Source organism: Alexandromys fortis, unplaced genomic scaffold (genome assembly GCF_014885135.2).
Source record: "Alexandromys fortis isolate MF-2015 unplaced genomic scaffold, M_Fortis_MF-2015_v1.1 scaffold_16, whole genome shotgun sequence".
Classification (NCBI taxonomy): Eukaryota; Metazoa; Chordata; class Mammalia; order Rodentia; family Cricetidae; genus Alexandromys; species Alexandromys fortis.
The window spans coordinates 17,742,772-17,767,280 of NW_026067893.1; the positions used below are offsets into that span (position 1 = coordinate 17,742,772).

General features: G+C 43.9%; 2 protein-coding genes across 6 annotated transcripts in view; one reads left to right on the plus strand and one right to left on the minus strand.

Moving 5' to 3' along the window:
- Positions 1 to 1,876, minus strand: part of Ubtd1 (ubiquitin domain containing 1) — a 58,470-nt gene extending 56,594 nt beyond the window's left edge. Inside the window, exon 1 of the mRNA XM_050144384.1 lies at positions 1,490 to 1,876. Within this exon, the coding sequence (XP_050000341.1) occupies positions 1,490 to 1,559 (70 nt within the window). The 5' untranslated portion in view covers positions 1,560 to 1,876. The remainder of the gene's footprint in view (positions 1 to 1,489) is intronic.
- A 457-nt stretch (positions 1,877 to 2,333) lies between these two features.
- Mms19 (MMS19 homolog, cytosolic iron-sulfur assembly component) overlaps positions 2,334 to 24,509 on the plus strand; it is a 37,416-nt gene continuing 15,240 nt past the window's right edge. For 3 of the 5 annotated variants that reach the window (XM_050144276.1, XM_050144293.1, XM_050144309.1), the window contains exons 1-8: positions 2,334 to 2,499; positions 11,916 to 11,964; positions 16,317 to 16,432; positions 17,606 to 17,691; positions 18,103 to 18,177; positions 18,573 to 18,642; positions 18,977 to 19,105; positions 19,193 to 19,254. In XM_050144276.1, the coding sequence (XP_050000233.1) occupies positions 2,385 to 2,499; positions 11,916 to 11,964; positions 16,317 to 16,432; positions 17,606 to 17,691; positions 18,103 to 18,177; positions 18,573 to 18,642; positions 18,977 to 19,105; positions 19,193 to 19,254 (702 nt within the window). In that variant the 5' untranslated portion in view covers positions 2,334 to 2,384. Of the gene's footprint in view, positions 2,500 to 11,915; positions 11,965 to 13,198; positions 13,298 to 16,316; positions 16,433 to 17,605; positions 17,692 to 18,102; positions 18,178 to 18,572; positions 18,643 to 18,976; positions 19,106 to 19,192; positions 19,255 to 24,509 lie in introns of those variants that run through there. The other 2 variants (XM_050144285.1, XM_050144300.1) reach the window with 2 other exon arrangements.

Genomic DNA, 24,509 nt, shown 5'->3' on the forward strand with positions numbered 1-24,509 from the left:
TCTTCAACCTAGCAGGTGAGAGTGGGCAAGAATAATCAAAAACGAAAATTGGAGGCTAGGGATATCGAAAATGATAAAATGATAAAAATGATAAAGAAAAAAAACCAGGATGAGGATAAATGGACAAAGGAAGTGGTGGGAGTTTGAGGCAGGAAAGGGTTGTCAATCATGAAACCATGCTGCAAAATCAAGGACAGAGGATATAAATAAGAAGTATTTGCTGACTGATTGAATGAATGAACAAGTCCTTGGTCAGAAGAATGGCCAGAGTTGCTTCCAAGAGAATTTTAGTGAGTTTTATCCTATCCTCCTATGAAAACGTTTCTGTCCCCACAAGTCATCCTGCCTGCACATACAGACTTCCTTCCCTGTTTCCCCCGTGGTTCTCCCCATCCTCCTTCCCAGGTTCCACAAGCAAAACAACACACACCTTCAGTGTCAAAGCAGACAGGAAACTCCAACTCGAGTTTCCACTTCATTAACAACTGCGCCTGTGGCTCCTCTTACATAAAGGGGTATGTGGTAACAAAGAGGAAGAAGAGACTGGATTCCAGCCCCGGTTGTTCTACTAACTAGCTGTGTGACTTAGGAGAAGCTGGCTGACCAACCTCTCTGGATCTGCGTGTTACACAGAAGGGAGGAAGGTAGATCTGTAAATTCAGATCAGGGTTGAAGGTCCCTCTGTGCTTCACAGTTTATCATTTGCATAATAAGTTCCTTGCAACACCCTCAGAGAAGGGGCTACAAGAGCTACAAGAGCCAGGCAAATGACCCTCAGACGCAGCGCCAGGACAGGAGGGGTGTACCAAGAAAGTGAAGACAGCGCTGCTAGCGCTTCGCACACCGCCAGAGAGCAGATCCCATTCTCATGGCTGAGAGGGATCCCATTCCCAGGGCTGAGAAGGCTTGACGACGCTCACCCCGCACCCCACCTTTCCTAGACTCCCAGACGGCCAGGAGGCTCTAAAAAGCCCTGCGGAGGGGTGGGGAAGATTAAAGATTTCTACCCCATGGTCCTGCACTGCTTTTGCTAGTCGGAATCTTGCAGACACGATCTGCAGCCCGATGACACAGTGACTCTCTAGAAAGAGCGACTGTGTTCGCCTCGCACGCTCCGACTTCTGGGGACGCAGGCTGCCCACGCCGCGCCCCGGCCGGCGGCCGGTCGACCCCGGCCGGGGCTACCAGACCAGCGGTGCACTCGTCCGGCCCCCTCCGCCGGCCTCGTCGCGGTCTGGAAACATTTCCTGCCCCCGCCCCCACCCCCAGCTTCCCGGTGGGAGCGAGTTGGCCTCGCAGCCGGGTCAGCGCTCGCAGTTACCCCAACTCGCGTCTCAGCCAACCCTCGCCGGGGAGGTCCCCGTCTGGCTCCGAAAAACCAAGGGAGAACCTAGGCGCCGAGAGCCGAGCCAGGTCGTTCGGAACCCCAGGGTTCGGGCAAGACAGGGGCCAACTGGCGACGCGCCGGGACCCCGCTGCCTTTCGTTACCTGCTCGCTTGCGGGGGTGTCCCGGAGCAGCCGGCCTCTCCCGGCGCTGTCTCCCCACGCAGTTGCCCATGCTGGCTTCTCAGCCGGTCCCCATGCACCGGAGACGGAGGACGGCCGGCTACTCCACGCTGCTGCCCCGAACCGCGGCGTCCCCGGGTCAACGGCTCCCGCAGCCCGACATCGGGAGCTCCTGGGATCTCCCCTGGGGCGCGCGCTGCCCGAAGCCGGCTTCGCCACAAACTTTGCGGGCCAGGGGAGAGGGAGGTGGCCAGGCCAGGGGGGCCCGCGACAGTCCCGGCCAGAGACCAGCCGGCTGGAGGGGCGGAGGGAGGGGGCGGACACCGCCGCAGCTACTCCGGGCTCGCTCGCGGCTCCCAGCTGGGGCCGGCCCCCCGGAGCCTGTCAGTCACCTACCTAACCCCGCCCCGGCCCAACCCCGTTCCCGTCCTCCCGCTCGGGATGCCCGTGCCTCCGCCGCCGGCCGTCCCAGGTGCGCACGTGACCTGACGGCACCGCCCCTCGGGTCGGGCCTGGTTTTCTCATTGGCTTCTCCCTGGGTGCGTACCGCCCCTCGGCCCCACCCAGCCAGGTGCCCGCCCTGCCGTCTGTCTCCCGGGGAGAGCGGCCGGGAATTGTGCACCCTCAACCGCCCCGGCTGCGTGCCCGGCAAACGCTTCCCTTCCTCGTGCCGCGCCCCGGCCCAGGCCCCGCCCTCTGGGGGAGGGGCCGTTAGGTCCTTCAAGGAACCGCCAGGCTCAGAACCGGCAGGCACGTGACCTGGAGCGGCCCGCCCTCCCCCAGACCTGCGCCCAACTATTGGCTGTGGAGGCGCGTGCGCGGAGCGGCCCGTCTCGTGGCGACACCTACTTCCCTCCCACAGTCTCTGGCTCGCGTCATGGCTGCCGCCACCGCGCTGGAGGAGGCGGCGGCGCCCGTGGGCGCCCTGTGTGGCCTCGTGCAAGACTTCGTCATGGGCCAGCAGGAGGGGCCCGCTGACCAGGTGGCTGCAGGTATGGCAAGCCGCGCCGCGAGGCTTCTGCAGGTGCCGGGCCGGAGGGAGCGGCCTCTGCCCCGGCGCGCGGCGGGAAGGGAGTGAAGGGAGAGGTGATTGTGATTGGTCCTCTGGTTGCTCGGCCCGCAGCGCGAGCGCCACAGCTGAACAAGTTGGAGAGTCACTTGTGTCTTCCTTAAAGCTTGCTTTGCATTCCGCATCTCGCTGTAGTCCTTAGAACATCATTACATTTCTCCAACGACGACCCCCCCCCCCCCCCCAGGCCCAGCGAGATCCGGAGACTCGCGTAGGGCGCAGTCTAGCCCGGAAGTGGAGCTGGGACTTGGACGCGCGTGTTCAGGTCCAAACCAAGTGCTCGCACCGCGGGATCGAGTGTTTGGAGGGTTAACGCATGTTTCGGGTCCGAAGGGTTACGCCCCAGTCTCTTGCCATCCTGGAAGTAGCGTGCGCCACAGCTCTCTTGGGGGGTTGTAATTAGAGGGAGGAGGAGAGGAGCCAGTCTGGGTCAGAGGCGGTGGGCTTATAGATGACTGGTGTTCTATTAAGGCTTCACTCAGTGTCTTAGTGGGGGTTTTGATAAATTACCTTCCATGACTTTTTATAATAACTCATTTGTTATCTTCCCAGAGTTCCAGTTTTAGGAATCTAAGAGTTCTGAGTTTATTTAGGATTTGAACAAATAAAATTCCAGGAGGCCTCCTTGGAATTCTTTCCGAATGTTGAATGTTAGGATACCATCAGAGTCAGATTTAAGAAATAGAATACAAAATGGATATAGATATGGGTTTTCTTAAATTATTTTTTGGACGTTTTGTGTGTTTGGGAGAAGGAGTTTTTTCTAATTGAGCAGATTAGTTTTATAATATACGAGAAATGGAAATGAACTTATGCTAGAAAAAGATGATGGTCCTTATTATTGAGCACGTATTTTTCACCAAGCATGAAAAGGATTGGGAACAAAAATACAAATCCACTTCTTTCTATGGAGCCAAAGAGATTCTAATACAGCAGAAGAGACAACTGTCTGGTGAGAAGTAAGTGTATGGTGGTTGGTAAGCATTTAGGGGCAAAAATGTCTGCTACTGGCTGTGCTTGGTGTCTTTAGTTCCAGGATTTGGCAGGAGGATGGCAAGTTTGTTAGTGATTTCTAGGCCAGCCTTGGCTACCATGTGAAACCCTATCTCAAAAACCAAAACAAAAGCCTGCTAATGCTTAAGCTTATAGTTGACAGTTGGGAAGTCTTCCCGGAGTATGATGTACTTTCTCCAGCCTAAGTTAGTCTGTTTATACTAAACACATTAGCCTTTGAAGCAGCAGCTCATTCATAAGTTACAAATGCAAAAGGAGTGACTGCCAACTTTGTTTTGCACCTGGTGGTTTCTGCTGGAAATAGTTGTCAGCTCCCAAGAACAAGCAAGTACTAGGAAGGAAATGACTTGACAGCCCAGGAATAAGACCTCTGAAATAGGCATTCAAAGACAGCCAGTACTTGGTCCCAGCCATTATTTTTACAGTTGACCTCTTGGACCCTTAGTTCCGGGCACCAAACTCCATTCTCTGATTCCTGAGTGTTTTCCTTCTCTAAACTTCCCTTAACTATCTAATCCAAATTAAACCTCATATTCAAGACTCAGTTCAAATGCTGTTCCCCCATATTATCCTGGCCAGACAACATGTCACTTCAGACTCTAGACTTCTCACCCACTCATGCACTCACTAGCAGATTTGTTTCACAAGTATGTCTGTATACATAACCACATCTGACCCTCCTGTTTTTACTCAGTCTCATGGAACAAAAGTAGACACACCATAAAACTATTTAGGGGCCAGTGAGGTGGCTCAGTGAGTAAAGGTTGCTTGATACCTTGAGTTCAATTCTCTGCATACATGCTGTAAAGAGAACAGATTCTCAAAGTTGTCCTCTGACTTCCACATGCGCACATACACAAGATGTGAAGAGAAAAGATGCTAGAAGAATCTTTGGAATTTGGGGCCCAATTAACTGTAAGACTCAAAAGGAAATAAAAAGACTACCCTAGATGAACCCATAGTTTTGAGCCTGGGGGCCAGGAAATAGAAGTAACTATTCAAAAACAGGCAGTGAAGGGAGCCATTTTAGAGGGAGTGGTTTTGGGACATTTTTAGACAATGGATAAACTTCCCCCCTGTCATTAGGGTTTCCCTTCTCTTCTGTCTTAGTTATATTGTATTTTGCTACATTTTTTCATTGCCAGAAGAAACCACTATTCTGAAGTAAAATTATTGTTAAAGGAATAAAGAGTAATTATAGAGAAATTACTGTGGCATCATCAAAAAGGTTTTTTTTTTTTTAATTTTGAGATAGGACCTCATGGAAGTAGGCTGGCCTCAAACTGCTTGTGTAACTAAGGTTGAACTTGCAGCTCTGATGTCTAGTGCTGGCATTACAGGCATGCACCGTGCAGTGCTGGAAATTAACCCTAGAGCCTCCTTCGTCTGGCAACTTGCCTAACTGAGCTACATCCTCATCCTCAGAAATGATCTTTTTGAGACCCTGATTGGAACCTGTTCCTGAGGGATTTCCCTCCATTCTGCTCCCGCACTTCCACTCATACCACCTCAGCCCTGGCTCTCAGTGCCTTTGGCTGCCACTTCAGATTAAGAGGCTTCATCTCTATCAGACAGAGATCTGATTGTGCCTTCTAGGTCAGTGACCACACAAATACTGCTTTTATTTATTTATTTATTTATTTATTTATTTATTTATTTATTTATTTATGTTTTTCGAGACAGGGTTTCTCTGTGGCTTTGGAGCCTGTCCTGGAACTAGCTCTGTAGACCAGGCTGGTCTCGAACCCACAGAGATCCGCCTGCCTCTGCCTCCCGAGTGCTGGGATTAAAGGCGTGCGCCACCATCACCCGGCTGCTTTTATTCCTTCCCTATGTTCCCCATGAACTTGCCTGACTGAGGAAAGCATGGGAAGTTAGGAAGTGTTAGCAAATTCATTGCTAGACAGCAAAATTCTGGACACATTGGAGTAACTTAGGCCTCCTACAAAGGGAAAGAGACATATTTTTCCTTTGTCCCAGGAAAACTATCCTTGGGAAAGATAACTATTATAATTTTATTATTGGTTCTCTTACTCCAGGAATACAAAGGCATAATTTATATTATTTCTTGGCTATATTTATTTGGGAAAACTTACAGTGACTTAAAATTTATAGCCCAGGCCCACAGGGTGGCTCACAGTTTTAATCCCATCTTTCAGGAGACTTTACAGGAAGGTTGCCAAGACTTAGAGAGGCCAGCCTGGGTCAGATAAACTTACTAACCCATTTCCATAACCCAGAACATGTATTCCTTCTGTTAACCTTGTTTATATACTGTGGCGACATCAGATTGTTGACACTTTATTTCAAAGGTCTTTCTGCCCCAATAGTCAGGGTTTTCTTAAGAACTCGATCTAGATGGGTATGGAGGCACACTTCTTTAAGCTTAGGAGGCAGAGGCAGGCAGATTTCTGTGAGTTCAGGAACCAGCTTGGTATACATAGTAAATTCCAAACTGGCCAGGACAACACGGTAAGACCCTGTCTGCATTTTTGTCTTAAGTCCAAACACAGCACCTGCTTTATAACACATAGCAATGTTGAAGGAAAACAAACAACTTTCTGAGATGTGTGTAAGGAACGGCAAAGAGGAGGGGAATGATTCTGTTTGGGGCATCTAAAGAAGGCTTCACAAGTGTTACACTCAGGCTGTATCTCAGAGGATGAGTGTAAAGTAAGTTTGGGCTGGAAATTCCAAACTGGAGGGCAAGGAGTTCCCATTTCATGTGACTGAGAAGAATCCTGATGAAGGGAGTAGATAGAGGGCTGGGGAGCTAAACTGTAAAGGACTTCAAGGCAGTAAAGAGACAGTGAGTTTGATAAACAAATAATTGTCTATTTCAGGAAGAAAAAAACTTATTAAAAATCTTTCTCAGATTTTAAAATATGGAATGTATGATGAATTTTCACATTGCCCTTGCATAGAATCTCTGTGTCGTTCCAATTTTAGCATATGTGTAGCCAAAGTGAGCCCAAAGTGTTGTTTTTTGTTTTGTTTTTAACTAAGGTAAAATGCACCACTTTAACTTTTCAGCTGCTTTTGCCTATTCACAGTGTTCAGTGCCTCAATGGGTAAAGAAGTTACTTGCAGTCGAGCTAGACTGAGCTCAATTCTAGGAACACCACGTGGTGGAAAATGAGCACGAAGTCCTGAAAGTTGTTCTCTGAGCACCACATGTGCCCCCAACACAAAAGAAATAAAAATGTAATAAACTTTTTTTTAAGATTTCCAGGAACATTTTCCACTGTACCCAACATGGCTTGGTTCTGGAAACCTGACTGGGACAATGAAGAAAGGACAGACACACAGGCATGCTCTGGGGTACCGAATACCCCTTTATTATTTATAGCTGGTGAAAGAGGGGATAGCTAGTCTCTGTGGGAGGTCTCTGTAGGGAAGCAATCTCAGGCTGTAAACAAGCTGCAGTCCTGCTTTTTGTACACTGTGTCAACATTGCACATAGACTGGAGGAAAGCTTTGCCAGTTCCCATGGGTCTGAGGGACTGGTCTTTGTTCAGTAGCATGCTTTAGCTCAGGGCAGCCTCAGCTCCCAGCAGTTTTTATCACACAAAAGTAGGGAGCAAAAAAGTAGTCATTATTTAGAAGGCATGGAAAGGAGGCTTCGTAATTGAAAAAAGACATGTCTGAGGTAGACTCATTAGAACTGGAATAAGATCCTAAGATACGGTGCAAGCATTCTCAGAATATTGACTCAAGCATTTGCCAGCTTAGTATCTATTTCCTTTACTTACATTTTAATGTGCTCTGGCAGGTTTATTGTATCTCTGTTTTTAAAATGCTTTCATTCAAAATCTGGACCCTGTGAAACTAAATCACAGGTCTCCACTAGGAGTGTTCACGCACTGTATGCCTCACCTGGTATGTGAGGAATCCCATGAACATGGGTGCATCGCTGTAGTAATCAGCCCTCTTCCTGTTGATGTATTCTGGATGCTGAAGAAGTCGTTTTTATTTATAAACTCTGAGGGAACCTCTCAGGGTAGGACTTGGCTGGTAGGTAGGTGTTTGTCCTGTGAGCCTGATTTGTTGTCCCTGCCCCCATTGTACAGCTTGCTCGTTTATTTTCCATGGCTTTTTCTCAGGCGCTTGGGCAGCAGCTGGGCCTTCCACACCCTGGAACAAGTAGAGCTAAGAGTGCTTGATGGCTAAATTGATGCCGGTCACGAGTTATGAATCTTGACTAGAGTCCCCTTCCTCAGTCTGATTGGAGTTCTTACTAGTACCACACTGAGCTTCTGCCCAGCCTGGCTCACAGTTGTTGCTCTGAGACCAGCAGACGTAGGGGAACTGGAGGTTTAGGACAGTGTTCTGAAGCCTTCTCCACTTTTTCCTTATGTTGACAGAAGTTAAGACAGATTTCTGGGTCTGGAACCCTGAACAGACTTTGGAAATAATTCCCCAGTTGCTGTACATTTATTAAATAAAACTCCTTCATTTATCTTAACCCACTCCTTCCAAGATAATCTGTCACTCTTTGTATCCCCCAAAATGTGGGAAAATGTGGAAGCTGCTTCTGTTACATCTCTCATGCTGTTAATATCACTAAGCTGTATACTTACAGATAGAGCACTGAGGGTGTGAATGGATGTGCAGGTCTGCAGGCCGTGACAGATGATCTTTGCTAATACTGTGTGAGATAGCCTCAGCTGAATTGGGAGGGGAAAGATCGACCTAAGTGATTTTAGAGAACAAGTTTGTCTAAAAACTGTATAGCCAAGGATAAAACTATTTTTAAAATGCTGTATTGTGTTTATAAACTTTTTTCTCAAGGAGGTTGACAGTCCTAAGATTGTTTATGGGACTGGAGAGATGGCTCAGTTGTCAGTGCACTTGGCTTGCTAACATGAAGACCTGAGTCCAGATGCCTTGAACCCACATAAAAGGCATGGTGGCACACACTTGTAATCTCAGTGATGGTATGATCAGAAATCGATTCCTGGAGCTGGTAGCTAGCCTACAATATGAAGTTCTAGATCAGTGAAAGGCCCTGTCTCAAAGAAAAAAGGTATAGCTGGGTGGTGGTGGCGCACATCTTTAATCCTAGCATTTGGGAGGCAGAGGCAGGGGTATCTGTGTTTGAGACCAGTCTGGTCTACAGAGTGAGTTACAGGACAGCCAGAACTACACAGAGAAACCCTATGTACGAAAGGGTGCAAAGTGCCTGAGGAACCACTACTGAGATTGTCCTCTGACCCCTACCTGAATTCACACACCCTCATACGTGTATATACATACAAATATGAGCATACATAGGCACATATATAAAAAATAATTTATAACCAAAGAGTAGCTATAAAATAACAGAACTGGTTCCCCACTGTCAGAGATTAAAAATTGAAAGCTACAATGAATACTGGATTAGATTTACAGACTTTGTGTGTATGGATTTTTGAGACAGGGTTTCTCTGTGTAGCTGTGTTCTGGAACTTGCTCTGTAGACCAAACTGGCCTCAAAATCAAGAGATCTGCCTGCCTCTGCCTCCTCAGTGCTGGGATTAAAGGTATGTGTTACTACACCTGGCTGTACCTTTTTTTTTTTTAAATTATGGATGTGAACCATTTTCGTGTCTGGTACCTACAGAGATCAAATTTGGGCATCGGATCCCATGAGACTGAAGTTAGAGCCACAAGCCAGCATGTGGATTCTGGTAATAAAACCCGGGTCTTCACCAGTGAGCCATCTCTCCAGCCCAAGACTTCAATATGATTTTGTTTAGTTTGACATACATAAATACAGAAATAGTGATAGATGTTTGAGTAACATGGATAAGTTGTACATACTGTGTTTGACTATTTCCCAGGTCTTTAAACGGAGAGTCTAGAAGCAGTGTCGTTCTGATAGCACATCCACACCCAGATCATGGTATCTAGTTATTTATTTGAGATAGGGTTTCACTATGCAGTTTTGGCCATTCTAGAGCTTCCTATGTAGATCATGCTGGCCTACAACAGAGAAAAACTCAGTGAGGGGTGGGTATAATGGTATTTGGAGAGGCAGGTGGGTTCTATGTGAGTTTGATACTAACGTGGTCTGCATAGTGAATTCTAGGACAGCCAGAGTTACATAGTGAGACACTGTCTCAGAAAATTAAAAATAAAAATAAAATAAAAAACTTGCTGGGTGGTGATGATGTATGCCTTTAATTCTAGCACTTGGGAGGTAGGTGGATCTGAGTTCAAAGCCAGCCTGAGTTCCAGGACAGCCAAAGCTACACAGAAAAACCCTGTCATAGGGGTGGGGAGAACTAAACGGTGGTCCACGAGATGACGCATCAGGTTAAGGTGCTTGCCAAACCCACAGACCTGAATTTCATTCCCAGAACCCATATAGTAGAAGGAAAGAGCTATCTCCTACAGGCTGTTCTCTGCTATGCTATAATACAAGTACACCTTCACGCATGCACACATACACAGATAAAAAACTCAGTGACCAGAGATGGAGCAACAGGAACAATAAAACAGACTTACTTATTCGATATTACTAGATTGAGTATATTTATTGTATTATAACTCATAGCATAAATATATACTGGTCAATATTGATACAGTAATAACTAGATTCTTTTTATAGAAGAAATTAATTTAGGTAGATATCCAGAAGGTAGAACTAATCTCCCTCTTCCTGAGTAGGGGATAACTTTGTCTCTCCTTCCAAGGACAGAGTACCTGAAAGGGAAAAGTAGTCCTGCATAGTGCAGAGACATCTGGATCTACCTGGTCTAAGTGACTAAAGTTAAGTGGCTACAGTGAGAGCACTGTGGGGTAATTTGTATCCCTGATAGAGTACAAGGGTAAAAGTACTTGTGTTTGATAGTCTTCTGAAAACTAGTAGATACCATCTAAACGTGAGAGTATCAAACTCAGATTGAAGTACATTCTATCAAACTATCAAGGTTGTGAAAATCAAGGAAAACTGAGAAACTTACGGAGGAGACTCAGGGCTCTTGATGATAATTATAAAGTGATATATTTAATTGGATCTTGTAACAAACCATGGCATTAGTGGAAAGACTGGTGAGACCTGAATAATGTCTAGAATTTAGGTAGTGTGTGCCAATGTTACTCTCTTAGTTTTAACAAATATAAATACTTTAATAATTTACTTTGTACCTATGATGATAAAGTTGGAAACTGGATGAAGGTTATACAGAAATTCTGCATTGTCTTTGCAATTTTTTGTTAATTCAAATTATCCCAAGGTCAGGTGTGGTGGTGCACGTCTTTAATCCTAGTGCTCAGGAAGCAAAGGCAGGTGAATCTCTGTGAAATCCACCAGCCTGAGCTACATAGTAAAACTTTTGTCTCCAAATAATAATAATAATAATAATAATAGTAACTTTAAAAAGCATTCTGTGCACATACTGTAAACATGGATTGTATACTACTGTTCTGCATTGAGATCTTGTCCATTATCAGTGTGCATAGAGCTACTTTAGTCTTGTTTTCATATTTGGGCTATTATGAATAAGCTGCAGGGAATGTGGGCATATGAACATCTTTTCAGATATTAATTCATTTGCTTTGGTATAAAACCAGGAGTGTTATAGCTGGGTCGTAGGCTATTTTTGTTGTTTTGTTGTTGTTGTTTTACTTTATGAGGAACCTCCGTACTATTAATTCATAGCAACTGTATCAGTTTACAATCTCACCAAGGATGTTTGTACACAGATTCACACTTCTCTCTGTCCTTATTGGACCTTGTTGCTTGTCTGTTTTGTAAGTACCATCTTGACAGTTATAAAGCCAGAACCCCCAGGGGCTTTAAAAGTTCTGTGAGTCAGGTGTTTTAAATGTACAGTTCAGCTAAATTTGTAGCTAGGTATTTTCTCTCTCGTTCTTTTTGATCTTCCTTCCTTTACACTCCATGTGGATGTGCTATCCCCTGGTTTATTCGGTGTTAAGGATTGAGCTCAGGACTCAGTGCATGCTGGGCAATCACTCTACCAACTGAGCAACACCTTCGGTCCTGATTTTTTTTTTAACCCTTTATGCCATTTGTCCCCATTCATCCTTTATGCTGTTTTATAGGCTATATATGTGTATATACACAAAGGTTTTTTCATTTGATAACACTAATTTATACATAGCTTATTTTTTAATTGTGTATACAGACATTTCAATTACAGAAGATAATGCTTATTTTTCATTTTTTAAATATTCGACACTACATATCTGAAACATGGCAGTGTCTTTCTTATCTAGGAGGACATCTTGTCTAGCAGTATATGGTCTCCTAGTGTAAACAGGAAAAATTCAACCACTGAGTACTGTTTTATGTTTTCATATTTCTTTTATTTCTTCTAGATGTGAAATCCGGTGGCTATACAGTGTTACAAGTGGTAGAAGCCCTTGGGTAAGAACCTCTGTTCTAGAATATTTCTCCAGTCTTGTCTGGATACTTTCAGAGTTATTGCTTCCCTGGAACCTGATTTTCTTCTTGTAGTTAAAAGCCCCCTATCCAGGCCAGGCGATGGTGGCGCACGCCTTTAATCCCAGCACTCTGGAGGCCGAGGCAGGCGGATCTCTGTGAGTTCAAGACCAGCCTGGTCTACAGAGCTAGTTCCAGGACAGGCTCTAAAGCCACAGAGAAACCCTGTCTCAAAAAACAAAACAAAACAAAACAAACAAAAAAAAGCCCCCTATCCATAGCAGCACTTGAATATAATTGTAAGCCACAACAGGTTCTGACTCAGCCTGCAGGTTTGGGTGAAGTGGGTGTCCAAAGGCCTTCCACTGGTCTAATTGGAACTAGACTTCTTGTGCTTCTTTAGATCCAGCTAATCCCCTTAGGAGCCTAGTTGCCCCAGATGGCTCAGGCATACTATAGGTCCAGTTTCCCTGTCTGGAGAGTGCTCAGGACATGGACTGTGCTAGATCCTCACTAGTGGAAGATACTTGGAAACAACTAAAAGAACAGTGTTGTAGGGACCAGAGAGATGGCTCAGTGGTTAAGAGCACTGGCTGCTCTTTCAGTGGACCTGGGTTCAATTCCCAGAATTACACGGCAGTCACAACTATCTTTAACTCCAGTTCCAGGGGACCCAACACCCATGGCAAAACACCAATGCACATAAAATAAATATTCATAACCTAGGGTTCTAAGAATCAGATAAAATACATGCCTATAGTCTAGGGCTTGCTTTCCCCAAACCTCATACATAGCAGACCACTTAGGTTGACAAGTCTTACTAATATGTTATTGTCATAGTCAGCCTTGTCTTCTGAAAATTGAAGGAAAAATTTAAAACTGGCATGTCTTACACAACAGATCATTTGGCTTTTCTGTTTACCTTCTTCTGGTGGTAAGGGTTTTTGTTTTTGTTTTTTTCTTGGTTTCTCTGTAGAACCCTGACTGACCTGTAGCTCACTCTCTGGACAAGACTGGCCTCAAACTCAGAGATCCAATTGCCTCTGCCTCTGGAGCACTGAGATTAAAGGCTTGTGCCACCACCACCAGGCAATGTTTTGTTTGTTTGTTTGTTTGTTTTTATTAATAGTTTTATTGAAAGTATAACTGACACAGGGTTGAAGAAATGGCTTAGGGGTTAAAAAAAACTATGTCTGCTCTTCCAGAGGACCCAGGCTTCATTCGCAGTACCCATGATGGCTGCTCACAACTGTCTGTAACTCGTGTCTCAGGACCTGACACTCTCTTCTGGCCTCCATGGGAACCAAGCATGCACATGGTACAGACATACATGCAGGCAAAACATCCATACACATAAAAATAGATAAATTGTGTGTGTGTAAAACTGACATACCACAAAGTTCACCATTTTTTTGGAGGGAGTTTCAAGATGGGGTTTCTCTATATGGCCCTGTCTGTCCTGGGACTCACTCTGTAGACCAGTTTGGCCTCAAACTTGAGATCCGCCTACCTCTGCCTCCCAAATGCTGGGATTAAATATGTACACCATTACTGCTGGGCCAAAGTTCACAATTTTAAAGTTTGGAATTCCGTGCGTTTTAATACATTGATGGATCTGTGTATTCTTGCACACGATCACCATTTGAACATCTTTATTACTCCAAAATGAAACTGCTGCTTCTCGGCACTCATTCCCTTATCCCTCTTCCTCCCAGCTCCTGGTCTGTCGATTTGCCTGTTGTGGAAATTTCAGATATGTAGAAGCAAAGGCTGTGTGACTTTCGTGTCTGGTTTCTCTCACTTAGCATGAATTTTACCTTTTCTTATTGCTGTGATAAAATACTCTGACGAGCGATTTAAGGTAGAAAGGGCTCATTTTTGGCTCATAGTTCAAAGGTTCAAACCTATGTCAGGGAAATCCTGGTGGCAGGAGTTTGAAGCGTAAATAAGATCACATTGTATCCAAAATCAGGAAGTAGAGGTTTTTCCACTCATACAGTCCAAGATTCTACCCCAGAGAACGTTGTTTCCCACATTTAGGGTTAGTCTTCCCCACTCAGTTTCATCCAGAAAATCCTTCACAGGAATAAGTACTATTGGTAATCCCTCACAAGTATGCCTACAAGCTTGTCTCCTGGGCGAGTCTAGATCATGGCAGGATAACAACCAATGTTAACAGTGCAGCTTGTTTACAAGGTTTCTTTGTGTTGTATGTCACATCTACATTTCATTGCTCCCTAAGCAACATTCCATTATATACCAATGACCAACACTTTGTTTAACTATTCATGAGTTATGATGGACATCTGGGATGTTTCCATTTTTGTGCTTTTATGAAAAATGCTGTTATGAGCATTTGTGTGCCTTGATCCTTTTTTTAAGTGCTGCAAATGGACAATATCCTACCTGCTAAGCAGAAACATTTCTATGAGTTCCTGTCCTCAGAATACAGTCAGGAGTAGTTTTATTTCTTTTATTTATTTATTATGTACACAATATTCTGTCTGTGTGTATGCCTGCAGGCCAGAAGAGGGCACCAGACCCGATTACAGATGGTTGTGAGCCACCATGTGGTTGCTGGGAAATGAACTCAGGACCTCTGGAAGAGCAGGCAATGCTCTTAACCTCTGAGCCATCTCTCCAGCCCTCTTTTTTTTTTTTTTTAAGATTTATTTATTTATTATATATACAACATTCTGCCTCGATGTATGCCCTCACGCCAGAGGAGGGCGCCAGATCTCAGAACAGATGGTTGTGAGCCACCATGTGGTTTCTGGGAATTGAACTCAGGACCTCTGGAAGAGCAGCCAGTACTCTTAACCTCTGAGTCATCTCTCCAGCCCGAGTAGTTTTATTTCTATACCAATATAGTTCCTTTATCTTTGAGGTTTCACATAAACCTCTCAGGATCAGCTTTCCAGAAATCTACTTTCTGCTCAGGTTATGTTTAAGTGTAATCTCAGGAGAGCTGTTTGAATATAAGTCATCTTGTTGCTTCACTTCATCTGTTCCCATATCAGTAGTCCTTCCTAGTTAGAACTGCTGCAGTTAGAGGTGTAGCTCAGTTTGTAGAGACCTTGTCAACACGCTCAAAGACCTTCAATTCCCAGAACAGCCTAGAATCAGGCATAGAGGTGCTATACAGCTGTAATCCCAGCAATCAGGATATGAAGGCTGTTCTCAGTTATAAAGACTTTTGAGGCCAGCTTGGGCTGCATGAAACTGTCTTCAAAAAAGAAAACAAAACAAAATCCATTCATCTTTGTAGCCTTTTGTTTTTAAAAGGTTTAGGGGTGTGCAAGCTTACCTCCTAGGATCTTAGTTGTTCAGCATTGTTTTTCTCTTAGCAAGGCTTTACAAATAGCCCAGTGTAGTAATGGCTCACATCTGTAATCCCAGCACTTTGGGAGTCCAAGGCAAGAGGATGGCAACAAGTAAGTGCAGCCTGGACTAAGAATGAAGTCTTGTCTCTAAAAGCAAAACAAAAAAGGGGGCTAAAGAAGTATCTTAATTAGTAAAGTGAGTTCTGTCCCAGCATCCATTTAAAAGGCCAGGTGTGGTACACATTCTTAATCCTGATGCTGGATAGGTGGAGACAGGCCTAATCAAACAGCTCCAGGCCAACCATTGAGAAACCCTATTTCAATAAACATAAGATAGACAATTCCTGAGGAATGATACTTAAGGTTGACTTCTGGCTTCTATGTACATACATACATACACATGTGCATTTGTGTTCACATACATGTGTATCTGCACACACAAAAAATTTCTTGTTTTAGTTTGCAAAAATCTGCTGCCTGCCTTCAGTAGAAGCTGCAGCTGCCAGACATCTCTGAAGCCCTGTGGGTACTGTTCATACCTCAGGGGAGAGAGAATAAACATAATGTTCATTGAGTGCCAAGTAAGGGATGCCAAGACAGAAATTTCTGTTGACTGTGATGTCACACGAGCCTTTGGTACTGCCAGACTAAGCTAGGGATAGGTTTGGGGGCTTCAGTCTTTAATTAATTAATTAATATTTTTTGAGGTAGGGTTTCTATGTATAACCCTTGCTGTCCTGAAACTCACACTGTAGGCCAGGTTGACCTCGAACTCAGAGATGTGCCTGACTCCCAAATGCTAGGATTAAAGGTGTGTGCAACTCCAGCTGGAGTGTCAGTGTTCACTGGACACTAATGTTATTAGCTCAAGAGTACCTTCCATGGGTTGTTTTTAAACACTTTTAGGAGGGTATGACTCTTTTGCTAAGGGAGTAAGTGGGACTAACTGCAGAATATTTCCTTTATAATTTGAGCTCGTCAATCACAAATGTTTTCTGTCTTGCTGTTTCCCAGGTCATCTCTGGAAAATCCAGAACCCCGAACTCGGGCACGAGGAATCCAGCTTTTGTCACAGGTGCTGCTCCAGTGTCACTCCTTGCTCCTGGAGAAGGAAGGTACTTATATTGCTGGTAGGAACGTCTTCCTTAAACACATGGCCTACATGACATGCACAGGGAAAGGCCGCTTAATGTATCTTTGAACAACTAATTCAGTGTCTTCTTACTGGTATATATGGCAGAGATGGCTAAAATTAAATTACAAGATGCATCAATTTCAAATATAGTCTTTGATCATTTGTTCATTGTATCCTTAGTGTCCACATTCTGTAAACATATAATACCTACTGCCTGGCCCTTTACAAAAAGAAAAGGTTTGCAGATCCTGTACTAAACCCCCAACTCTTTAAGAAACAGAAGACAGAGGGCTTTTTGATGACTCATTGGGTAAATGCAATTACTGTGCAAGCCTGACAACCAGAGTGATCCCTGTAACTTACAGTATAACTTGAAACTGCTTTCAGTCCCCAGCACCAAAGAAAAAGAGAAAAAGTTCCATATGGTGAATCTAAGGCTGATGAGATGGCTCAAGGTAAAAGCGCTTTAGGAAAAACCCTGGAGGCCTGAGTTTTATCCCACATGCAGGTGGAAGGAGAGAACTGGCTTCTGGAGGTTTTCTACATGCTGCATACCACACTGGCCTAGTCACTGTTCTTTTGTGTGAAGAGACACTGTGACCAGGGCAGCTCTTGTAAAAGAAAGCATTTAACTGGGGCTTGCTTACATTTTCAGAGGTTAAGTCCATTCTTGTCATGATGGGAGCATGGGAGCATGTGGGCAGACACGATGCTGGTGAAGTAGCTGACCGTTCTGCATCCATATCCACAGGCAGCAAGAAAAGAAAGATATTGGTCCTGGCTTGGGCTTTTGAAACACTTCCAATGAGACACTTCCTCCACTAAGGACACACTTCTTAATTCCTCTCAAATAGTGCTGCCACTAAGCATTCAAATATAGGAACCTACGGGTGCCGTTTTTATTCAGACCACTACATACACATAAAATAATGAAGTTAAAAAGGAAGCAGTTCTGAGGGTTTCACTGTGAACTTCTATGAGAATGAATACAAGAGCTTTCCTGTCTCTAACTCACAAAATAAAGGTGTCATCAAGTGGGAGCCATTTCTTGATTGAGGAGGACATTTGTAGGGAAAGCCAAAATGGAATGGCATTAGGAGGCAGATAAACAGAGCTGGTGGGCCTTCCTCACACCTGCTAAGCTGAAGGCTGGATCTGGTTTGTGCAGTGGTACATCTGATCCTGTTCTATGAGAACCGACTGAAGGACCATCATCTTGTGATCCCATCTGTCCTCCAGGGCCTGAGGGCACTGGTGAGTATTTCTCATTACATAACTGTGTTTGTGGGATCACTTGTACAGTTCTCTCCTGGCCTTTTGGGGATGAACCTTCACATGCCGAAGGATAAAGGCCCAAATGCAGGAGTAAAAGCCAGCTCTACAGTTCTTACTTTTGAGAGTAAGTCACCCTGTGTTGTTCCACTTTACCTTGTATATAAACTTCACTTATAATCTACACTTAAAAACAAAACAAAAAGCTATCTTTGGGGAACTGGAATTTGGCTGGTTTGAAAGGAGCTGTGAAGAAATGCTCAGCTAGAGAAAGTTTCTCACTGTGAGTGCTTCCTCCTACAGCAGGATGTTAGGATGCCAAGTTACCTAACAAAAAGCATCGTAGAGCTTTGTCTTAGAGACAGTGTTCTCATATCTTCCCTTCTCTCCCAGAGCATGTCTGTGGCCCTGCCTCCTGGGCTGGCTGTCTCTGTACTTAAAGCCATCTTCCAGGAGATACATGTACAGGTGAGTGATAATAGCTGCAAGTTTACTTTGTTGCTAGTCTTTGCCTTGTAGTTGTTGATATATTTAGAATTAGGTGGTAACACAGATTGTCTAAACTGAGGTCATATACAGGTATCTCTTTATAATGGCTAAGGAGAGGAAGGCATGGCATTATATCTGACCTGTCTTGCTAAGAACCTAAGATATACATGAAACAAGTTTGGGTTACTGGCATCACTGTTGTTGTGCTGGTAGGTCAGTAGCCAGACCTTTCTCTATGGTTCCTCTTAACTCAATCTTGTTTTGGTTTAGAAAGAACTATCCACTAGAGATTGTGAAGGCCAAAAAGGTTGTATTGTTTGAAGTATTCTTTGTTTTCTTTCTTCACTTAATTTCCTTTCTTCTCCACTCTTAAGTCCCTGCTACAAGTAGATCGCCATACAGTATTCAGTATCATCACTAACTTCATGCGATCACGGGAAGAAGGTAAGAGGCAGGACTGTGTGAGGAGTATGAAAAACAAGCGGTTGCAATCTGTCTCACATTAGAAGGGTGTATTGTGGTCTAGGGGATGTGTAGAAAGGCCAGGACTCTGAGGAGTGATAAAGGCTTGGGTGAGGTCAGTCTTCTCCCAGTGTAGGAAGAATACACATGCATGCACACACAGACTTGCACATATACATATCTTTACTGAGCACTTGGAAGAGAAAAACAAAAAGGGCTGCTCTGCTAGGCCAAAAAGGAAAGCAAGAGACAGCAAGAGGAGAATACAGGCTTTCTATCCTATGGGACAGCAGTGACCTTGTTCTTTCCTTCCCAGAGTTGAAGGGCCTAGGAGCTGACTTCACATTTGGCTTCATCCAGGTGATGGATGGAGAAAAGGATCCTCGTAATCTTTTGGTGGCTTTCCGCATTGTCCATGACCTCATCTCCAAGGACTACAGTCTGGGTATGTTTTTGTAGTGGTGACTAGCTGGTTGAAGCTGGTCAGTCAGAATGAACTTAAGTCAACTTCATTCTTTCTCTGTTGCCACAGGACCTTTTGTGGAAGAATTATTTGAAGTGACATCTTGTTATTTCCCTATTGATTTTACCCCTGTAAGTACCACCTTCATTCTCATGATGTTTAGAGACATTTTTCTAGACAATTGAGCAAAACAGACAATTTACATTTTATTTGTTTGGGGGGGGAGCTTGTTTCTGCGCAGTGTTGGTGCCTATGTATGGAGGCCAGAGGAAGATGTTGAGTGTCTTCCTTTATCCTTATCTACTTGCTCCAGACTCTCCTGTCTACAGGGTCTGCCACTGAACCTGGAACTGACCATTTTGGCTGGACCGACCACCTGTCTCTACAGCACAACTCACCTTCCTCCAGTATTGGAGTTACAGAACTATCCACCATTGGTACTAGAGTTCTGTAGCTCCCACTGACACTTGCTCCACTGAGCTATTTCTCCAGGCTGATAGACATTTTAAAGTCCTCATAGATTCATATTTTAGTAAGTTTGGAAATGGAGAAACATTCAACACCAAAGGGGCAGTTGAATTCAGCAGGTACTTGAGAGGAGGACTCCTTAAGTTCCCTAACAAAGCATTCAGTGCTGAGCAGGATTGTTAGCTGTGGTCCTTGCCCTTGAAAGTTGCAACATTGAGATAACATTAGATGTCAAATAAGTGGTGCTGTAGTCATTCTGAAAGATGAGTTTATCGTAAGCTACAGTTGGTAGGAACTGACCTAGCAGATAAGTCTTTTGGTTGGTTTCCAAGGGATGTATAGAATATGAATCTGTAGTTAGAGGGTGCATCTCAGGTGAGATACAAGCAAATTAACAGAAAAACAAAAACCCAGCACAGTTGCACACAGCTTGTACAAGAAGTGTTTGCTCTTGTGGTCCTTCTCACTCTGCTTTTTATTTCTTTTCTATTGTGAGATACATGGGGTCTATTGCTGTATGGGATACATGGAGATGTGTACTGCAAGCATTAGTAACGCGGAAGAAATGAAAGCTCTACTCAGTATGCCAAAGGAGGCATGAGTATTGACTCTGACTGATGTTAAAAAGCCTTAGCTGTCTTTACTTGACATCAGTCACCAGCTTATTTATTCTCTGTTGGCATCCTGTTAAACCACCACTCTCCTCAAACTGTTTCAGATGCAATAACTTTCTTTACAACACAGAAGAAAGTTATACCTTTGAAATGTTGACTCTGGTTCAACTACCGTTTGTGAGAGTGTGCGCATGCGTGTGTATGTTTGAAAAGATAATACCTCAGCAGGTAAAAGTGCTGACTGCACAAGCCTGACTACCTGAGCATTCCTGGTATTGTTTTGAGATAGGGTCTCCATCTGTGTCCATGTGTGACCATGACCTTGAACTTATAATAAGGCATAGTCCCTAAGTATTGTAATTACTGGCAATACCACATTTCTTGACACTCTCTGTCACTCTTAGGAGTTTTTTTTTAAGATTTTGTTGTTATTTTATTGATTTTTCTTTGTTTATAGCATTCTGTTTTTAGTTCATGAGTAGATATATCTGTCTTTGTTAGGGTTTCTATTGCTGTGAAAAGACACCATGGCGAAGGAAAACTTAATTGAGGTGGCTCGTTTACAGTTGAAAGGTTTGGTCCATTATCATCATGGCAGGAAGCATGGCAGCGTGAAGGCAGATATGGTGCAGGAGAAGGAGTTGCTACATGCGGATATGCATACAATAGGAAGCAGACTAACTCACTAGGAGTAGCTTGAGCTCAAAGCCCATCACCACAGTGACACACTTCCTCCAACAAGAGAACACCTACTATGACAAAGCCACACCTAAGAGTGCTCTACCTTTAGGGGCTATTTTCTTTCAAACTACCACATGCCACTCCCTAGGCCCCAAAGGTTTGTAGCCGTATCATAATTCAAAATTGTGTTCAGTCCAACTTTAAAAGTTCTGCGGGCGATGGTGGCTCACGCCTTTAATCCCAGCACTTGGGAGGCAGAGGCAGGCGGATCTCTGTGAGTTCGAGACCAGCCTGGTCTACAGAGCTAGTACCAGGACAGGCTCCAAAGCCACAGAGAAACCCTGTCTCGAAAAACAAAAAAAAAAAAAAAAAAAAAAAAAAAAAGTTCCCATTGTCTTAACAATCCCAGACTTAAAGTTCAAAGTCTTTTCTGAGATTCACGCAGTCTCTTAACTATAATCCTCTATAAAATCAAAAAGCCAGTCAAATACTTTCAACATATAATGGCATAGGATATACATAACCATTCCAAAACATAGGGAAGGGAGCATAGTGAGAAAATACTGAACCAAAACAAGACCAGAAACCAGCTGGACAAACTCCAAATTCTGCATCTCCATGTCTGATGTCAAAACGCTCTTCAGATCTCCAACCTTAGTTCAGTTTTTTTGACTGCTACACACTTCTTTATCATGGGCTGGTTCCATTCCCAGCTTCGGCAGCTTTCCTCAACAGGTGTCCCAAAGCTTTGGCATCTCCAACATCTTGGGGTCTACAAGGCAATTCCAGCTTCAGCTTCACCGCTTCAGACAGTGGCCTCTCTAGGTCTCCATTCAGGGACATCCTTTACAACATGGCTGGCCTCAGCAGCTTTCCTTAGATGTGGAGGCAAGTTCTATAATCACTTCTATCCTTGACTGTAAAGCCAGAACCATGTGGCTGGGCTGCCAAGTTCTGCTTCCTAGGCTGGAACATGGCCCCCTTCTTACTCTTCACCAGCTTCCTGTTTTTGATTGTTGCCCTTATTGCCTAAATTTAGCTGTCCTTGAACTTGCTCTTTAGACCAGGCTGGCCTTAAACTCAGAGAAGTGTCAGCCTCTGCCACCTGAGTTCTGGGATTAAAGGCATGCGCCACCACACCCAACTCTAAAATTAAAGCTTTTCTTTAGTTCCTTTTTACTAGTTGGAAATTTATAGCTGGGTGGGCTCTTGCCCTGAGGGCTATTATGAGATTTCCTCTGCCAAGGAAATTAATCCAAAACTCTTCACTTTAGCCCAAGACAGACTTTTCAGACAAGGGCAAAAAGCAGCCACATTCTTCACCAAAATAGGACAAGACTGGTCCATAGACCACATAATAATCTTCTCCTTTGAAACCTCTTGAGTCAGCACCCCACCATTCAAATCACTCTGCACCACTGTCTTCCATATTCCTACTAGTATGGCCAGTTAAGCAGTGCTTAACATTCTCCTGCTTTCCTAACGCAATTCCCAAAGTCCATACTTCTTCAAACAAAAGCGTGGTCTAAACTATCACAGCAATACCCCGGTTCCTGGTCCCAACTTCTCTCTTAGGGTTTCTACTGCTGTGAAGAAACACCATGACCATGGCAACTCTTATAAAGGAAAGCATTGAATTGTGGTGGTTTGCTTACAGCTCAGGGTCAGTCCATCATCATGGTGGTGTGCAGGGAGACATGGTGCTGGAGAAGGAGCTGCTACATGTTGATATACAGACAGTAGGAAGTAGACTGTCTTACTGGGAGTAGCTTGAGCATAGGAGACATCAAAACCCATCTCCACAGTGACATATTGTCAGAAGATCACACATATTCCAAGAAAGCCACACCTAATAGTGTCACTCCCTTTGGGGGCCATTTTCTTTCAAACCACTGCAGTATCTCTCAAAAATAATAATGTCACTTTTAAAAAAAAATTAAAGGTTTTTTTTTTTTTTTTTAAATTTATGGTGTGTGTCTGAGTAAGTCTATACCTTATTTGTGCAGGTTCCCCACAAATGCCAGAAGAGGATATCGGGTTCCCTGGAGGCACAATTATAGGTACTTTTGAGCAGCCTGATGTGGGTGCTAAGAACCTTTCAGGCTCTTTGTGAGAACGTTATTTGCTCTTACACATTAGCCATCTCCCCAGCCCTTAAATCTTTTTTATTACATTTATTTGTGTGAATACTTATACTGAAACACTGTTTTTGGAAGATAAGAACAAGTGTCTGTTCACCCCAGGTAGGGAACAGGCAATAGACCAGAGTATAGATACCACCAAAGTCTTAATTTGTTGAAGTAATTAATTTTATTGGGGTTATAACAGGAATATGGTTGAAGAGTTTCTTACAGGAACAGAAATGGCTCAAGGTAACTGTATCACCAAAGGCAACTCAAAAACAAAACAAAACAAAACAAAACTTGGTGCACACTGCACCCCCTGCAGGTAGTTCAGCGAGCTGAAAATGTGTTCTTTTCAAAAGTTGGGATTAGCCTCTTCTAGGAAGCTTAGCTGGTCTTTGTTTCTTCTGCTTGGCTCCTCTGAGACTGTCTCAGAACAATTTTTACTGCTTATATATACTTGGGAAGGGAGGGTTCTAGTGGATCTGGTCAATTTTTCAGGGACTGTTGAAGCTATTTTAGTTGTTTGTTTCATGTCTCAGCTAGCTTGCTTGGAGGATGGAGTGTTTCATCTCTCTGTAAACATTCTGTCTTAAAATACCCTGTTTTGGATTGGCGATATGGCTCAGCCATTACAAGCACTGGCTGCCCTTCCAGAGGTTCAATTCCCAACACCCACATGATAGCTCACTGCTGTTTGTAATTCCAGTTTCAGAGGATCCAACACCTTCACAGATATACATGCAGGTCAAACACCAAATGGACATAAAATAATTTAAAAAAAAAAACCGTTTTTACACCCCCATTTTATACATACATGCAGGTCAAATACCAAATGCACATAAAATTCTTTAAAAATCCAGTTTTTCATACCCATTTATATTCTGTGTCTTAAATTTCTCCAAATTGAAAGGTTTTGACCTCTGAGACAGGGTCCTAGATGTCCTATATCTTGCTTTGTAGTCCAGGCTGTCCCGAACTCACAGAGATCCACTTGCCTCTGCCTTTTGAGTGCTGAGATTAAAGGCGTGCTCCACCACCACCACCACCCTACTTAGCCCCATTTTAGAGTAACTTACATGGATAGCCTGGGAAATTCCCAAAATAATCTTACTTGGCTAATCATCTAGAAAAAGACCTATGTCTGCCTAGCAGAAGAGAGCTGGAATATCAATACTGGTACCATATCACTTTGACCTCCTGGTGCAGCACTGAGGCCCTCTACTGCACCTATTCAGTCAAGAAAATTAAACCTCAGGGATCTGCTATGATTAAGGAAGAATAAGAAGACTATGTAGGACCTCAGATTGTTGTTTTTCTATCCCATTCCCAATTCACTGTCCCTTAGAATTGCCCATTCCACGCCTTTCAGGGAGTGTGCAATGGGGGAATTAGTTATTCAGATACCCCCAGGTCTACCTAGAGTTCTTTCATCTTAGATGTGGGAGTCATTTTCTTACCATCTGCCTTGTATCTAGAATTACTTTATGTATCTCTTAC